This window comes from Amblyraja radiata, chromosome 19 (genome assembly GCF_010909765.2).
Source record: "Amblyraja radiata isolate CabotCenter1 chromosome 19, sAmbRad1.1.pri, whole genome shotgun sequence".
NCBI lineage: Eukaryota > Metazoa > Chordata > Chondrichthyes > Rajiformes > Rajidae > Amblyraja > Amblyraja radiata.
The window spans coordinates 5631753-5651261 of record NC_045974.1 but is presented as its reverse complement, the minus strand read 5'-3'; the positions used below and the strand labels follow the sequence as shown (position 1 = coordinate 5651261).

The window sequence follows — 19509 nt, the reverse complement described above, 5'->3', positions numbered from 1 at the left end:
TCGTAGTTTGTTCCACTATTTCGAGGCATAAGCACTTAATCTTGTTTAAATTTTCTTCACCCAAAAATGTAGGTGATATAGATTTAATAACAAGTTAACAAAATGATTTCGCTTTTGGTATTTTTCCTTTTTTAATCTGGTCTGAGGGACCTTTGCAAAATACACTTTCTAAGTCTATGGTTGGCCTCCAGTTTGTTCATGCTGGAGAGAATAAAGTCTTATTCCACTGAAGAGAAACTCGTGAAGGAGCATTCAGACTGTGTTATAAATTATCTGGCCATATGTCTTGCTTATGTAACTCGAATTAAATGTGCCATACATCCTTTCCATTATCATTAGCTTTTTGTCACATACTTTGAATTATTTTCAATCTCCAGATTTTGGTAATCTTGTGAACATGCTTCTGTAATAGCAAATACTTCCAAGCCATCACTCTACTCATCTTATTTGTGCTTTGTGCAATTCAAACAAGTATTAATTCTGATTTTATAATTTTCCTTTAATATGAGGTTTTTATTTGTTGCTTCGGCACATAGTTTTACACTCTTTATCATTATACTGTGCTATTACTTTGTCTTTTCACTTCAGATTTCTAAATTTTCCTTCCCTCAGGGCAATTTAGTTTAAAGCAACGAGTGTTTTCTTTTAAATCACCCAAGATTTTGCAGGATAGGAATTGTTATTGGTATTATCCTTGGAGATATCAATTAACTTGAGCTGTCAAATTTATTTTTTCTAGTTTCAAAATGAATTGCAGGTTTAATCACATTAATCATTGGAAAAGGCTTTGACTTATTTTCAATGAATTTTCCAAGGTACTTCAAACACACCAATGAAATCAGTTAACTATTTTTCAGCAGTCCAGTGAAAAGATGTTTTTTGTGGGGTTGCCAATAATTTTCTCTCTTGCTTGGGTACGGAAACATGACAGACCAAAGTTAGTACGTTGGAGATATCATTTTTTAAATTTTTGTTTCCTTTTCTGGAAGCTCCATATTTCAACCCTGGTTAAGGTGCCCAGAATCAGGGATGTCTAATTTATAAATAATTAAATGTTGGGTTTTTAGGACTTTAACTGTCGGCTCATACATCACCATATTGTTTTGATGCTCATTGATTCCACAAAGAATTCCAGTAACTGCATGTATGATATTCTAATGTTGGGAGATTCATCTGGCAATTTTCAAAAAAATAGCAGGTGTTCACATTTATCCCAATTTCTTTTCTTGATGTGATTTGTTTGGAATATGCTTGGTATTTCTGCAGCAGTGGTCAAAAAATGAGCACTTGTTTTATGGTTGCTTAAAGTAACCAACTTGTAAGCTTTTACAGCCTGTAAAAGTGTGTGTAAACTTTATTAATTCTTAAACTTTTGTTTTAAAATAGATGAAATTTCAATGGCCTGGCATGGACGTCATATATTTCAATAGAATGTGCTGAATCTGACAAGCTTGTAAAACTGAAGTCAAGCGGAGAGGATCTAGTTTTGTTTAAGTGGTCAAGAGCATATTTGAATTCTGTTCAGCTATGCATGGAAGCTCGCGGTTGGTGGGTAAAGTGGAGCAAAGTAACCAGAGTCCTGGACGCTCACCAAGACTCCCAAGGTCACCACGGCTGGGCCACCGGCGAACAAACAGCAGTGGAGGCAATTCTGGTGCTAATGCTGGTAGTGGTGGGAAAACTTTGTCCATGGAGAATATCCAGTCACTGAATGCTGCATATGCTACATCCAGCCCCATGTATTTAAGCGATCATGACCATGTTGGTGTAGATTCGCCCAAGACGACAATGACATTGGGTAGAGCTTCTGGACGCTTACCATTCGGTGTTAGGATGAATACCATGGGAAGCAGTCCAAACATTGCCACAACTGGTGTGGCTAGTGATGCCATAGCTTTTGGAGAACACCACCTACCGCCAACAAGCTTAGCCTCTACTGTACCACATTCATTGCGGCAGGCAAGGGATAATACAATTATGGATCTGCAGTCACAATTGAAAGAAGTCCTTCGTGAGAACGATCTGCTTCGAAAAGAAGTTGACATGAAAGAGGGAAAGCTCAGCTCTTCCATGAACAGTATCAAAACGTTTTGGAGTCCAGAGCTGAAGAAGGAGCGAGCACTTCGTAAAGATGAGGTGGCAAAGATGACTATTTGGAAAGAGCAATTTCGAGTTCAACAGGATGAAAACCAGGTGGGATTCAGTTTTTTAGCTATTTGACCACAACAGTAAATTTGAAATGTCTACAACTAATATAATTTTGTAAACTATAAATGAAAAGCAAAAAACTAATACTAGTGGCTATCCATTAGCATTCAGCTTCTATGTGGAGAATAGGTAAATTAATATTTTGTGTGTGGTTTCTTGAAATTGATACCAAATTACAAAATAAATACAGAATGCGAGAAATACTTGGCAGATCAGGCCACATCTTTGTGAAGAAGGAACCAACAATGTCAAAATCAGGTTAAAAATGTAATTAAATCCTTAATTTGTACTAATTGATATTTTGATGTGATGCCTATGTGCAATGAAGCTGAGAGGTTGGAGAAAATACCCAAAAATTACTTCTGTGTAGTTTTCCAGTCCCTTCAAGAATGCATATGTACAATTCGATGACTATCTTGTATTAATGGCCTCTATGTTTGGAAATATTTTCTCTTCGCTCCACTGTTTCAGTTTTGTAATTTTAAGAACCTCTTTTAGATTACATCTCAGCCTGAAAGACAGTCATGACAAATAGAAGTAGGAGTCATCGTTCTATTTTTTTTTATTTTTATGACTCAGTCATTGGTCTTGAAAGCAGGACTCAACCATTCAACTCCTTGGGCCTGCTCCATAATTCAGTAAGATCATGGCTTATCTTTTATTAATGTGCTGTCAAAACCTGAATATCTCAATATACAAAAATTCCCATGCACTCAACAACTGTCTTGGTTTTTGGCACAAACGTTTTCTTCTCTTTTTGTGAAATTTGTTTTTGTGTATTGTCAGTCAAAGCTGGCAGGATTATCATTGTGCCTGCACCTCATCGTATTTATGCATATGACAATAAACTTGGCTTTTCTTGATTGACTGTGGTCATAGCTTATCCTTGGTGTGTGAAAACAGTTTTTAGGACTAATTATATACAGAAATAGTGCTTGGCCTATACACTTGGTGCAATCTAAACTGCTTCCAAAGGCACACCAGAACTGCATTTTATTTTAACCAGGGCAGGTATTGTTAGCTGCATTTAAATGTATAAATATCATGGTTTTGCTGCTCAGCACTCCTTGCATTCTTCAATGTATTTTTTTTTTAGTCTATCTTGCCAAAGATTCGTCATCTCCCATCCTTCTTCTGATTGGTGCGAGTAAGGGATTTTTATTTGAATAGTTTCTTTTAAAAATAAACAGCAGCTATGCTTCTTTGGAGTCCATGTGACAGGACCTGTGCTGTACACCAACTTCAAAAAACTGTAGTCTCCTCCTGTTTAGCTGAAGAACAGTTAAAATAGTGTAATTAAATTTGGAAAGTCAACATCACAGTATTAAAGCATAGGTCAATGGAAAGCAATAGACAATAGGTGCAGGAGTAGGCCATTTGGCCCTTCGAGCCAGCACTGCCATTCAATGTGATCATGGCTGATCATCCCCAATCAATACCCCGTTCCTGCCATCTCCCCATATCCTCTGACTCCGCTATTTTTAAACACTTGGGTTATGACAGCCAGTGTGGCCAGCTTAGTGCGTAAGGAGTGGAACAGACTTTGAAGTTGTCAGGGTGGTATACAGCCTGGTAAGTGATCAGTAGATACAGTCAAGGAGGAGATGGGGTGTGTCATTGACACTTGTAGCAGGACACTTGGTCTCTCACATTTGTTCTGACAAAGTGGGATTGGAGTGGGTGAGGGGAATGGAGAATTCAAAATGGTTTGTATGGCAGCAGTTGGAAATGAAAATGTCCAGCAATGGTTGGTCAGCGGAAGGGTCTGTGAGAAGGAGGAGATGTTGATGTGAGAAAGAAATAGTGCTGCACCTTTCCTCTCCTTCATATATTTACCTCACATCACCAAGTACCCAATTTCCATATTATCCCCCTCTTTCCCCTACTCCCGTCCACTTCCACCCATCTTCCTTCCTCTGCTTTATATCTGTCCTTCAAACCCCACCCCACACCCACCTATATCCACGTACCGCTTGCCAGACTTTGTCCCACACCCAGCTACTCCATCTACTCTCTCCCCCCCACTCCACTAAACAGGGTCCTGACCTGAAACAGCATCTGTCCATTCCAGATGCTGGCTGACCTGCTGAGTTCCTCCAGAACTTTGTTTATTGCAAAATATTCCATCACACTCCAGACTTTATTCTGTGATGATGGAGAAAAGGCTTTGATGTGTCTGAGATGAGACTTGTTGCAGGGATTCGAGGTCGCATTTGTAGCCACAATATTTTAATCAGTTTAAGCTTTTAGTCATTGGCGTCTCTGGGAAGTTCATGTTGGACATAGTGTAGTTATGCCAATGAATATTAAGTACAGGTGGTTGAAGTTTTCCGTCTTGATTTGGGCTTTCACTGGCATTTGTACAGCACATGTTACTTGGTACTTATCTTTCAAGTTTAATATTGCAAATATAGTTAGCTTTATTTTTCGAGGAATTATGAATCAATATGAAGAAGGGTTCCAACCCAAAATGTAATCTTTCCACTTTCTTGCACAAATGCTACCTGATTTGCTGAGTTCCTCCAACAGTCTGTTTATTGCTCACGTCTTGACAGTATGCTGGATTGAATTTATCTTGCTTTTTATAGATGGTATATTTTGGGCAATCTTCCATATTCCATGCCCTCGCTCTCCTCTCCCCCACAAAAAATGATAAATGATAAATCAGTACACAGTCCACCAGGGAGGCAAACATATAAAATGTGTATTTTTTCTATTCTTTAAAGATTTTAATATTGTTTCAGTGATTGGACAGTTTACTTATCATTATGCATGTTTCTCCATCTGTCCTGTGTATTAACTAGTTGTTTAGTTTGTAAGGAAGTTTACTTTATCTGTTAAATCTCTATGATCCGAAAGTTTTTAGGAATTTGCTTTCAGAAGAGTGGATATTGATGGTGTATATTCTCAGATATGCAATTTCCCTTTGTACAGCTGTTTAATTTTTTCTTCTTTCCCCCTCCACTTAAAACTATAAAGGGGTTCCTACAGGTGGATAGTGAATCTTCATGTCCAATATGCACACAATGGCTTTTGCAAACACAGCTGATTTTATGGGATCAACTTTGCTGTGAATAATTTTTCGTAAAATATGCTTTAAATATAAAAATGGAGCATATTTTGCATGAGCAACATCGCGATTTACAAATTAGAGAATCTAAATTGTGAACTTGAAACCTCATACCCTGTTACCAAGACTATCTAATTACATGCAATATAATCTTTCTCTCGAGCCATCTGCTGCTGAAATCCTCACAGAATGACGATCAAGTCTTGAGCTCAAACAATGTAAATGCAAATGCAGGAATTCAGATGCCAGCTCTCAGATGCAATATGTAAATCAAGTTTTGTCTGTTCCATTAGGTTGATATTATGTTCCATTCAGGAGAAGAGCAAGATAGTTGCTTCTGTCCCGATGTATTTCTTTTACAATTTATTTTTTTCTCCCACATTGTAGACTTGCTCCATGTTAATTGGGCCATGTTAATATCATAAAGTGCAAGTGAAATGAATTTGCCAGCAGCAGTACAATTTTTTAAAAAAACACACAATACACAATAAAAATTTAACACAAACATCCACCACAGCATTCATCACTGTGGTGGAAGGCACAAAAATTGGCCAGTCCTCCTCCATTTTCCCCCGTGGTCGGGACCTCAACCCTCAGTAGTCGCCGCTGCGGGCGTCCAGATGTTCAGACAAGGTACGTCCAGGTAAGTCCTGAATCAGTTCCTCCCACCGGAGACCGCGGCTTCAAGTTGGTGTAGGCCGCAGGCTGGCGGTCGAAGATCTAAACTCCCCGCAGCCCCGCAGCAAGAAGCACCGCAGACTGCGGGACCAGCGGTCGGAGCTCCTCTCCAGGGATCCCAGGCTCCGGATGGTAAGTCCCCGTCGCGCCTGCGGTCAAAGTTTGCCGCGGGCCGGCGGTCGGAGCTCTTCTTCTCCCGGGTCCCCAACGAGGGATCCCAGGCTCCGGACGCAGTGCCAGCTGGAGCTCTGCAGACCGCGGCTTCAGGCTGCTGCGGGACAGCGAACGGAGCGCGAACCCCGGCGAGGGCTTGCTTGCTCCATGACGAAAGAGTCCTCGCTGCGCCCGCGGCTGAAGCCCCGGGCACGTCTCCGGGAAAGCCCGCACCGATCCTCGATGTTAGGCCACGAGGGGAGGCGACATGGAAAAAGTCGCCTCTCCGTGGAGGAGGCGACGGAAACGGTTTCCCCCTTACCCCCCCCACCCCACACAAGACACACAGAGAGACATTAAAAACACACATTAAGACACACTAAAAAAACAAAAAAAGTTGAAAAACTAACACACTGCTGGCAGGACTGCCAGCTCACAGCGCCCCCACCTCCACCCTCTCTGCAAACATATCTTCTGAACTTGATGTCATTCATGGTTGAGTTAGTGATAATTTCTCCATTTAATTTGAATATTATTCAAGTCTGACTTCAGGAATTATTTCCCAATTCCAATGGAAGGTCATCGATCTGAAATATTAACTCTTTTTCTGTAGGCAGTTACTGCATAACTGCTAAATCTTTTCGGCATTTGCTGCTTTTTTAAATTTTGGATTTACAGGATCTGCATTTGTTTTGTTTTTTTTTTTTTTGATTTAAATGAACTATTAAAGCTAAAATAAAGATCTGGAAATGAAATTGTGGTTAAGATTTAGAAATATGCAAGATTTAGTTAAAAATTAGTGTTTCATTTGAACTGCCTTGGTGAGGTGCTATCTAAAAACCTATTCTGTACTGGCATTGCATCTGCAGAACATTTCATATATTTTAGCTGCATTTATACCAGCACTTGTAACTTAAATTATGAGACAGATGAGTGAAGAAGCGTTCTCTAAATTTGAGACTGTCTGAAAAACCAGGAAAAGAATTATCACTAACTTTGAATACTTACCGGCAAGTAATGAAAATGTGGAATTCTCTCCCAAAAAGGGCAATGAATATGGACCAGCTTGTTTCTTTTTCAATTTGAATGTCAACATTTTATTTGGACATATGTACAAAGTGAGAGTGCAGATGAGCTATAAATTGGGCATCACATAATTGAATGGTGGAATAGGCTTGAGGGTCTGAATGGCCTATTTCTGTTTTGGATACAAATTCTATTTAAGTTGTTTAACAATGATTAGATCCGTTGATTTGAAGTCGGCATGGCATAGTTGCTTTTGTAATCTATTAGTTTATTATCCTTTTTAGAGGGTAAAGGATGTTTATTTGAAAGGAAATCGATATCTTGCATTTTGTGAGATTAATCATTAATGCATAATAGAGAAGGATTGAAACATGGAGCAGTGAAGTGTCCTACACAGCTGAACTGTTTGAATCATTATGAACAGTGGTGAGTAATCATAGTTGGAAAAACTGAACAAAACATTTCAGCTGTGCAGTTCTTATGTAAATAATCAAATAAAATGTGCAGGCAGCATACAAAGACAAATAAAATAGAAAAGCAAAGCACAGGAACAAGCCCTTCAACCCACAATGTCCATGCCAAACATGATGCCAAGTTAAACTAATCTCTGCCTGCACGTCAACCATTCCTTGCATATTTGTGCGCATATCATCTAAAAGCCTCTTAAATGTCACTATCATTCCTGCCTCTTCCACAACCTTTCCTGGCAGCTATCACCTACTGTGTGGATAGGAAAACAAAATTTGCCTGCCATATCTCAATAGACAGTAGACAGTAGGTGCAGGAGTAGGCCATTCGGCCCTTCGTGCCAGCACCGCCATTCACTGTAATCATGGCTGAGCATCCACAATCAGTACCCCATTCCTGCCTTCTCCCCATATCCCTTGACTCCGCTATTTTTAAGAGCTCTATCTTAAAGGCCTGTCCCACTTGTACGAGGTAATTCAAGAGCTCTCCCGAGTTAAAAAAAAAAAATCAAACTCGTGGTATGCACGTAGAATATACGTAGCGGGTACGTCGGAGCTCGGGACGTCTCTTAGCGGCTCGTAACGCTAACGGCAGGTACTCGGGAAACGCGGTGAGCTCTTGAAGACTCGTGAAGATTTTTCAACATGTTGAAAAATGTCCACGAGAGCCCCGAGTACCTACGAGCGGCTATTGCCGTAATTCTCAGAGTTCGAATCAGGAGAAACTCGGGAGAACTCTTGAATTAGATCGTACAGTGGGCCAGCCCCTTAACTCTCTCTTGAAAGAATCCAGAGAATTGGCATCCACTGCCATCTGAGACAGATTCACAACTCTCTGGCTGAAAACATTTTTCCTCATCTCCGTTCTAAACGGCCTACCCCTTATTCTTAAACTGTGGCGCCTGGTTCTGGACTCCCCGAACATCAGGAACATGTTTCCTGGCTCCAGCATGTCCAATCCATTAATAATCTTTTATGTTTTTCCTGTCATCCTTCTAAGTTCCAGTGTATACAGGCCCAGTCACTCAATTTTTTCCAACATATGACAGTCCCGCCATCCCGGGAATTAACCTCATGAACCGCTGTACTCCCTCAATAGCAAGAATGTCCTTCCTCAAATTTGGAGACCAAAACTGCACACAATACTCCAGGTGTGGTCTCAATAGGGCCTTGTACAACTGTAGAAGGACCTCTGCTCCTATAATCAACTACTCTTATTATGAAGGCCAACATGCTATTAGCTTTCTTCACTGCCTGCTGTATCTGCATGCTTACTTTCAGTGACTGATGAACATGTACACCAGATCTCATTGTACTTCCCCTTTTCATAACTTGATACCATTCAGATAATAATCTACCTTCCTGTGCTTGCCACCAAAGTGGATAACTTCACATTTATCCACATTAAACTGCATCTGCCCACTCACCCAACCTGTCCAAGTTGCCCCGCATCCTCCTCACAGTTCACACTGCCACCCAGCTTTGTGTCATCTGCAAATTTGCTAATGTTACTCTTAATCCCTTCATCTAAATCATTAATGTATATTGTAAATAGCTGCGGTCCCAGCACCGAGCCTTGAGGTACCCCACTAGTCACTGCCTGCCATTCTGAAAGAGACCTGTTAATCCCTACTCTTTGTTTCTTGTCTGCCAACCAATTTTCTATCCATGTCAGTACCCTACCCCCAATAACATGTGCCCTAATTTTGCCCACTAATCTCCTATGTGGCACCTTATCGAAGGCTTTCTGAAAGTCCAGGTACACCACATCCACTGGCTCTCCCTTGTCCATTTTCCTAGTTACATCCTCAAAAAATTCCAGGAGATCAGTCGAGCATGATTTCCCTTTCGTAAATCCATGCTGACTTGGACCGATCATATTACTGGTATCCAAATGTCGTCTTTTATAATTGATTCCAGCATCTTGCCACCACCGATGTCAGACTAACTGGTCTATAATTTCCTGTTTTCTCTCTCCCTCCTTTCTAAAAAAAAAAGTGGGATAACATTAGCTACCCTCCAATCCACAGTAACTGATCCTGAATCTATAGAACATTGGAAAATGATCACCAATGCATCCATGATTTCTAGAGCCACTTCCTTAAGTATCCTGGGACGCAGATCATCAGGCCCTGGGGATTCAGTCCCATCAGTCTACCCAACACCATTTCCTGCCTAATGTGAATTTCCTTCAGTTCCTCCGTCACCCTAGGTCTTCTGCCCACTAGTACATCTGGGAGATTGTTTGTATCTTCCTCAGTGAAGAAAGATCCAAATTACCTGTTCAACTCATCTGCCATTTCCGTGTTCCCCATAATAAATTCTCCTGTTTCTGTCTTCAAGGGACCCAAATGTCCTTTAAAACTTTGCCCCTATCACCTTAACACTATGCCTTCCACTATAATGTGTATAATGTTTGCAGATTAATAATTTCTGACTCAACCTTGAAGAGCTGAACCTTAATGTCTATGTTTTGGTATAGTTGGGTTGATAAAAAATACATCTATTGATGTTCCTGAACACATCATCTATGATGTAACCTGGGGTCATTGGGTGTTTCGGGTCTTTCAACATCAGACACCCTCACACAGGCGACCCAGCCATGGATGATCAGACCACGACGTGTACAAGTGGCATTCGCTCCTCCCCATGGACCTCCTCTCCTGATCCAGAGCCATCTCGAGGCCTTCTCCGCTGCCTCTGTGGTGTTCTTGATGGCTCTTCTCCTCTCCATTCCGTTGATGCCCAGTGCACTCAAGGCTTTGTAGAGCGATTGCCCTGCAAAACCTCTGCAGCCAACCTCGATGGGCATCCACCTTGCCTTCCAGCGCTGCTTATGGCAGTCAATGACCAGCTCTTCGTACTTGGTCTTCTTCCTCTCGTGGGCCTCCTCCAGACGGTCCTCCCACGGCATTGTCAGTTCCAACAAGACGATGTTTTATGGTCACCTCTGAGATTATGGTGATGTTACAAATAAAAAATAAGAGGATAATTGATATCTTCAATAATTACTTTGTCTGCCATTGACTCTGTATTGAAGCTGCAGTGCCAGTGTGGTGAAATTGCTTATAATATAAATTGATTGTCATTTTGTAAAGTAATCTTGAATTCACAAACGGGAATGTATTTTCCAATATTATATCAGTGATTATCTGTTGGAAATACTTGCCTGGAATGAGTGAGACTGTTCCAATAAATGTAATTCAAGCTTTTATTCAACTACAGCTGTCCAAATGCAGTATCTGACTGTCCTGCTGTCACATTAGCGGAGGCAGATGACTTGGAGTGGAGTCATCTTTTTTTAAGTAATCAAAAAGTATTTCACTTAATTTCGTCCCATTATGCCAGTTTAAGTTGCCAAACCAGATTCCAGTGTTCGGAAAAGCGCGTTTAGACTAATCACCTAGCCATGATTTTGCTCTGTATAAATCATTATTTTGGTGAATTATTTTAGGTAAAAATAGTTTTTTTATTTAATTGAAAATTAAGTATATAATTTATGTGGTAAGATATTGGACATTTTGCAGACATTTTTATGTAATTATTTCTTTCTGGGTTACAGCACCTTCAGATGACTATTCAAGCATTGCAGGATGAACTCCGAATCCAGCGGGATCTGAACCAACTCCTTCAGCAGGACAACAGCATCCGAACCAGTGAACCATTTGTCATTGAGTTGACTGAGGAGAATTTCCATCATCTTCACACTGAACATGAACGTCAGGCGAAGGAGCTATTCCTATTGCGCAAGACTTTGGAGGAAATGGAGTTGCGCATTGAGACTCAGAAACAAACCCTTAGTGCCCGCGATGAGTCAATTAAAAAACTCCTGGAAATGTTACAGAGCAAAGGACTTTCCTCAAAGGTGACAGAAGAGGACCATGAGCGAATAAGGCGACTAGCTGAAGCAGAGATGCTTGTGAACCAGTTAGAAAACATCCTTGATCAAAAAGATAAAGAAAATCATCAGCTAAGAGAAGTAAAAGTTATTTTGTACTATTTGATATATAATGAACTTAATATTGAAAATTCCTTCAAGCCGTGTTAAATATACATTGTCTTTACATTTAATGTGCGTGCACATTTAATATGTTGTATTGGAAGGAAACGTTTCCAAATCTAGTTCCTGACACTTAATAAATTTGAGTAATTGTCAGCTGAGATGTAAATCCAACTAAGATTTTCATTTTCAAAGCTATCTGAAACCTTAGTTGAGAAATTGTCCACAGCTGTCATCCACTACAGTATCACTCTGATATTTGTCATCATGTGTTGCTAATATTGGTAAGTTTATGAAATAAATGATTTAAATTATGGAACATCATGAAGTACTATCCAAGGGTATAAAAGCTATTGGTTGTCAACTTTACATGAATAATGAACTACTTGCCTCTAGATCACTATATTTTGGATTCAAATTGCAAAACAATTGCCTCTAATACATAGCGTGTAGGAAGGAACTGCAGATGCTGGTTAAACCGAAGATAGACACAAAATGCTGGAGTAACTCAGCAGGACAGGCAGCATCTCTAGAGAGAAGGAATGGGTGATGTTTTGCGTTGAGAAGGGTCTGTCCTGCTGAGTTACTCCAGCATTTTGTGCCTATCTATGCCTCTAATACCTGTTAGGTTGTTTTAGAGATTCTGGAAATGTCACCCTTTTGGGTGATATATTAGGCAGACATTTTGCTTACATATTCCAATGATTTCTTGGGACTTTTTACAAAAGGACAATAGTTTCTGTTTCTAATTTCAGTACATTGATCAAGTTAAGTTTGCCCATTTCTCAAAACGTTTTGCTCTCGTTGATTTCCCTTGGATAAGTGTGCTTTTGTGGACTCAAAAATCAATATTGAATACATTGGTAATTTCAAATTAGGAAGGCAACCACTATTTTGACATATAATGGTTTTAGTGAGAGTAAAGAATCTTCTTGCAATTATACAAGGCCCTGGGTTGCGACAGCACCTAATATACTGTGAGCGTATCGGGCCACCTTACCAAAAATAAATATTTACAATAGACTAGTTGGAACATAGATTAATCGGGCTGGGCTCGTGCTCAGGAATATGGAAGAATAATAAATTATCTAATTTGAAACATATGGGGCTTAACAGGGGAGATATAAAGTTGTTTCCCCTGGCTTGGGTGTTTGGAATGAGAGGTCGAAGTCTCAAAATAAGTGGTCAGTTATTTAGGGCAAAAATGTTTGTTTTAAACCATCCAGAAGATAGTGAACCTTTGAAATTCCCTACTCACGAGAGCTGTGAACATTTGGTAGCTGATTCTTTTAAGGAGACCGATAGATTTTAGGATATTTCAGGGATTTGATGGATTGGGGTAATGCAGGAGAGTGAGGCAATAAAAGATGAACCACGGTGGTATTAAATGACAGTATAGATAGGAGGGGCCAAAAGGGCTCTGTTTCCATTTCCTACATTCTTCTGCCTGGAAAAAGTGGGAAGGTGATACAGTAAATTCCTACTATTCTGTTATCTGGCTAGTCATAAAACTGAGTGGCTCAGCATTCGGCTCACCATTTAACGTTCATTTGAACTCAGTGGGGTTCCATTTACTGTATTTAAGGTTAACTGGCTCAAGTTGGAAATCTATCACCCTATGGTATTTTTTTATTTTTTTAATAAGTTTAAAAAATAAAATTACCTGGGCATTATTAGGAATCATATCTAATAATATAGAAAACAAAGTCTGGCAGCACAAGTCCCAATCATCCTTGATTATTGGTGCTTTTCTGTAATTTGGGTTGTCATCCTCAAATGCTTTATCCATTCTTAATCCACTTTGACATCTTAATCTATTTTACACACTTCTCATTTTTGATTTGCAAACAGTTTGAACTTGGCAGAGGTCCATGTTCTGTACTAGTTGCCAGATCCCATTAAATTGTTGGTCAAAACATTAATTGTATAAATAAATGACTTGCTGCTACACAATAGCAGCAGTATTCAGTCCCATGACATAATTAACTGTGCTAAAGAAGAGAGAGTCAAGAATGTTTTATTGACATATGCACTAGAAGCAGAACAATGATATTCTTTCATGTGGCATCTTTACTGGCACATTGGTACAACAACACAACAGAGAAATAAAGAACCAGTGAATCATGGGGATGCATTGTTAAACCTGCGATTTGTCAGTAACATTTTAGACATCATGATTTTAAACACTGAAGAAGTCTTGAAATACAATGGCTCAGGCATATAATTAACAATCTGAAACTTGTGCAGGTAGAGATAGAATATCTTAAATTTGAAAGAATATCTCAAGGGAACTAAAACTATGAAAGGAGCATCTTTTTGGGAGGTTTGCCTTATTGATTTGATTGCACCCTGAATTGATTTTCACAGGATATTCAGCGGAGATGCGAAGTGGCTCCAGACTCTGCCAAGACAAAGGCCTTACAAACTGTTGTTGAAATGAAGGTAAATTAGATTTTTTTTGTGTATACAGTGCCCTCCATAATGTTTGGGACAAAGACCCGTCATTTATTTATCTGCCTCTGTACTCTACAATTTGAGATTTGTAATAGAAAAAAATCACAAGTGGTTAAAATGCACATTGTCAGATTTTATTAAAGGGTATTTTTATACATTTTGGTTTCACCATGTAGAAATTACAGGTGTGTTTATACATAGCCCCCCCCCCCATTTCAGGGCACCATAATGTTTGGGACACATGGCTTCACAGGCGTTTGCTCAGGTGTGTTTAATTGTCTTCTTAATCTAGGTATAAGATAGATCTCAGCACCTAGTCTTTCCATCACCTTTGGAAACTATTATTGCTGTTTATCAACATGAGGACCAAGGTTGTGCCAATGAAAGTCAAAGAAGCCATTATGAGACTGAGAAACAAGAATAAAACGGTTAGAAACATCAGCCAAACCGTAGGCTTACCAAAATCAACTGTTTGGAACATCATTAAGAAGAAAGAGAGCACTGGTGAGCTTACAAATCGCGAAGGGACTGGCAGGCCAAGGAAGATCTCCACAGCTGATGACAGAAGAATTATCTCTATAATAAAGAAAAATCCCTAAACCCCTGTCTGACAGATCAGAAACACTCTTCAGGAGTCAGGTGTGGATTTGTCAAGGACCGCTGTCTGCAGAAGACTTCATGAACAGAAAAACAGAGGCTACACTGCAAGATGCAGACCACTGGTTAGCTGCAAAAATAGGATAGCCAGGTTACAGTTTGCCAAGAAGTACTTACAACAGCAACCACAGTTCTGGAAAAAGGTCTTGTGGACATATGAGACGAAGATTAACATATCAGAGTGATGGCAAGACCAAAGTATGGAGGAGAGAATGAACTGCCCAAGATCCAAAGCATACCACCTCATCTGTGAAACACGGTGGTGGGGGTGTTATGGCCCGGGCATGTGTGGCTGCTGAATGTACTGGCTCACTTATCTTCATTGGTGATACAACTGCTGATGGTAGTAGCATAATGAATTCTGAAGTGTATAGACACATCCTATCTGCTCCAGTTCAAACAAATGCCTCAAAACTCATTGGCCAGCGGTTCATTCTACAGCAAGACAATGGTCCCGAATATACTGCAAAAGTAACAAAGGAGTTTTTCAAAGCTAAAAAATGGTTAATTCTTGAGTGGCCAATCACCTGATCTGAACCCAATTGAGCATGCCTTTTATATCCTGATGGGCAAACTGAGGAGGACTACCCCCCAAAACAAGCTAAAGATGGCTGTAATACAGGCCTGGCAGAGCATCACCAAAGAAGACATCCAGCAACTGGTGATGTCCATGAATCGCAAACTTCAAGCAGTCATTGCATGCAAAGGATATGCAACAAAATACTAAACATGACTACTTTCATTTACATGACATTGCTGTGTCCCAAACATTATGGTGCCCTGAAATGGGGAGACTATGTATAAACACTGCTGTAATTTCTACATGATGAAACCAAAATGCATAAAAATTGCCTCTATTCAAATCTGACAACATGCACTTTAACCACATGTGATTTTTTTTCTATTACAAATTTCAAATTGTGGAGTACAGAGGGAAAATAATTAAATGCTAGGTCTTTGTCCCAAACATTATGTTGGGCACTGTAGATAAAAAGTCTCTGCAAATCATTAGTAACAAGTCTCTGCAAATGTTATGTTGAATATCAAAAATGTTGACTAAAATACAAGTTTTAATGGAAGACCCTCAATCATCAACCCTGTTTCTTTCTCTCCAGGCACTGCTTGATCCACTGAATATTTCTAATATTTTTTGTTTAATTTTCAAGTTCGATAGCATGTTGTTCCGGAACAATGTTAATGACTAAAATGTGGATATCGGCATTGTTTTACTATCATGTGATTGTTGTGAATATATACGGTTTTGTATTGTATTTGTGCATTGCACAGCCCACCAACAGCTCCTGAACCCAATGCAGTAAACTGTTTTATGTTTTTTATGTGCTGTGGAGTGCACCAACGTGGAATGAAAGCCGTTTTTTGGGGGTTTGGTGAGGAGCAGAGAATTTTGGGAGCCCATAGGATATTTAACACTTGTTTGGGTCTTGCTAGAAAGAAGCTGGGGGTAATGATCATGTTCACTTTGAACATCTGTACAGTTGGCCATTACTTAGCATTTTGTGCCGGGTAGGTTTGGAGATTGGGGGATTTGGGCGTCTACCATCTGACGGATGAGGGCAAGAAATGTTCCAAAATCAAGATCTTGGGTGATCTCCAATCTTTCTCCAATGCTGGGAGGAAAAGTGGTTGGAAGAATCAGGGAGCAGGAGAGGTTACCTGAGATTGTAGGATCCTAATCATTTTTCTTGTGTGTTCGACAAGTAAAGAATGTTATTTGATGTGCATTAGATACACAAATTGTCAAGCACAACTCGTGCTGCTTTGTATAATCTTTGGTATAATGTGAAATGACACAGAAATATTGTCGTTTATTTTGAGGAAAGGTGTGTTTTTTAAAAGCAATGCATTGCAGCACATCATTAATGAATTGGCTAGAAATTAAGAAAAAATTTCAACTTCTCTTTCTAAAACTATAGGACAGTAAAATTTCTTCACTTGAGCGGAATATTCAAGATCTAGATGATGAGATACATATGCTCAAATCAAATGGAGCACTGAGCACTGAAGAGAGAGAAGAAGAGATGAAACAGATGGAAGTATACAGGAGCCATTCCAAGTTTATGAAAAATAAGGTATATAACTCGGATTACATGTTGAAGAATTGTTCAAGTTAGCAATGATTTTTTTGTGACAGTTATTTTTCTTTGCCATTAGAGTTTACAAATCGAAGCGTATCAAATACTGTAAATCTGCTGATTCCAGGTTAGCAGTTAATGCTAACTCGGATCTTCCTTGTCATTGCTCAGTTCATAAGCTTTTTGTGATTTAATTCTTTTTTTTAAATTCGAATGTTTGAGAAGAAAGAGCAGTGCTTAACTGAATGAGTGAGTTTTTCCATCCAAAATGTTATCTGCCTTCTTTGCTTTCCTGATTCTTGTCATTTTTGTTAAATCTAGCAGGAGATATTTAAGGTGATGTTCCACTGAGGTTCACTTGAAAGTGATCAGTAGGGAAGACCTGGAGTGAACTTGCTTTCTGTATTTTAGTCAAAGCATACGGGAATTCATTGTACTGCCCTCTTGCTAAGATGACCTGATAGCCATTGCCTGCAAATTGAGTCTGCAACTTTGATGTGTTTACACATCTACAGTGCCCACTGATTCATTAGTTAGATCTAGAAACATAGAAACATTGTAAATAGGTGTAGGAGTAGGCCATTCGGCCCTTCGAGCCTGCACCGCCATTCAATATGATCATGGCTGATCATCCAACTCAGTATTCTGTACCTACCTGATCCCTTTAGCCACAAGGGCCACATCTAACTCCCTCTTAAATATAGCCAATGAACTGGCCTCGACTACCTTCTGTGGCAGAGAGTTCCAGAGATATATAATCTCTGTTCCAGATAATATAACCAATCTACACGTTGGTTATATTATCGCTCACAGATAATTCCTATTTACAAGTGCTGATATTGCAGTGCAAAATCTCATTCCATGTAACTTTGATTTTACTGCATTTCTTTTTGGCTTGTATCTTGGTTAAAATCAAACAAACTAAAGTGAATGGTCTGTTCATTCACAATTTCACATACATCACATGCAACTTAAGGACATTGGTCTCTTTTACAAAACTTAATATTCAAAACTTCTCTGGCCTGGAAGAATTGAAATCATGAAAATTGAAAGGTAACAAATTTCCCATTTATTTAATGCTACACAAGAGGCAGAATATCAAGGTCTCAAACCTTTTAAAAAAAAAAAAAACATTCAGAAGGTCTATATCTAGTTACACTGCCTTTCATTTTTATTTTGCAAGCTCAAACCAAATGAGTAATATCCTTAGGAATTCATTTGTAGATTTATATCTGTACAGAATCTGTTTGCAAAAGTTGATGATATTTATCAATTGCATGATATGCATTATATGCAATGACTAAAACTGGTAACAATTTTCTTCCAGGTCGAACAACTGAAAGATGAGCTAATTTCCAAAGGGGCCCTGACCGAAGAGCTAAGAAAAAAAGCGACTGCTCTCCAGATCGAGGTCTCTGCCATAAGAATTAACATTTGTCAAACATCTGATATTGAAAATTCAGTTCACTTTTTCCTTCTTGTACATCTGTTCAATGTGGAACCAAACATTCCTTGTACTTTTAACACACTTTTTGCATTGAATATGTTTCTTCCTCTTGTTTGTAGGGCAATTTCTTTCACTCGGACTTGCTCCCTTTTGAAATTTCAGGATCGCCCCGAGGGCCCATGCTGTTCTTCACATGAAATATTGAGGATGAAATAGAGCAAACTGATTTCCTCTTAAAATATACAGATTTCCCTTCAGTGATTTGTTAATTGCACTAATGATCAAAATTCATGTAAATTATCAGAACTGGCTTTACACTTTTGGATCCATCTATCTGCTTTTGAAAGAGAAAATTGCAGCATCTACTTCTGTGAACTAGGATTTGCTTTGCATTTGTGCTTAATGGTCCTTGTGTGACAATGAATTACTATAATAAAAATTATGATGTCGCAAATCAGTAACTATAAATAGATGGAACCAGTGTTTGGAACTCCTGAACCTTTCAATGGCTGATCTGTTATTTCCCCACTTACCCCTTCTCCCATTAGAATACATTGATAAATGATTAACTGGTTATAAAATCATGTCCAACATTCAATATGTTTTTTGCTAACTCGGATATTGGTGTAGAAGAGACTCCAAGTGACATGTTAGAGGTGTATAAAATTTAGGCTTGGGTAGGGTTGATAGATATTTGGTTTCCTATGGTAAATCTAGGTCATCTGGAAGTTTAAGGTGAAAGGAGGAGGTATAAAGGAGATTGTTTAGTTTAGAGATACAGTGTGGAAACAGGCCCTTCGGCCCACCGAGTCTGCATTGATCAGTGATCCTCGCACATTAACACTACCCTACACACACTAGGGGCAATTTTACATTTACACCAACCCTGTACATCTTTGGAATTTGGGAGGAAACCGAAGATCTCAGAGAGAACCCAGGCAAGTCACAGGGAGAACGTACAAACAAGCACCCGTAGTCAGGATCGAACCTGGGTCTCTGGCGCTGCAAGGCAGTAGCTCTAGCGCTCCGCAACCGTGCCGCCCTTGTATGAGGTTTATATTTTTCACAAAAGGTAATTTGTACCTGCAATGAGCTGACCTAGGAGGTGGTGGAGGTAGGAACAGTAAACAACATACAGGATTGTGCTAAATTTGATGATTTTTGTGGTTTCCAGCATATGCAATTTATGTAATGACTAAAAGGTACTTGCATGAGCAGGGCAGAGAGAGATCTGGAATTAATGCAATCGAGTGGGA

At 39.4% G+C, this 19509-nt stretch overlaps 1 protein-coding gene across 5 annotated transcripts in view; it reads left to right on the top strand.

The window, feature by feature from the left end:
• The window catches only part of erc1 (ELKS/RAB6-interacting/CAST family member 1), a 425697-nt gene that overhangs the window by 15234 nt on the left and 390954 nt on the right, over window positions 1-19509 (top strand). For all 5 annotated transcript variants that reach the window (XM_033037518.1, XM_033037519.1, XM_033037520.1 and 2 more), the window contains exons 2-6: window positions 1387-2193; window positions 11165-11581; window positions 13970-14044; window positions 16648-16803; window positions 18134-18217. In XM_033037518.1, coding sequence (XP_032893409.1) covers window positions 1528-2193; window positions 11165-11581; window positions 13970-14044; window positions 16648-16803; window positions 18134-18217 — 1398 coding nt within the window. In that variant the 5' untranslated portion in view covers window positions 1387-1527. The remainder of the gene's footprint in view (window positions 1-1386; window positions 2194-11164; window positions 11582-13969; window positions 14045-16647; window positions 16804-18133; window positions 18218-19509) is intronic.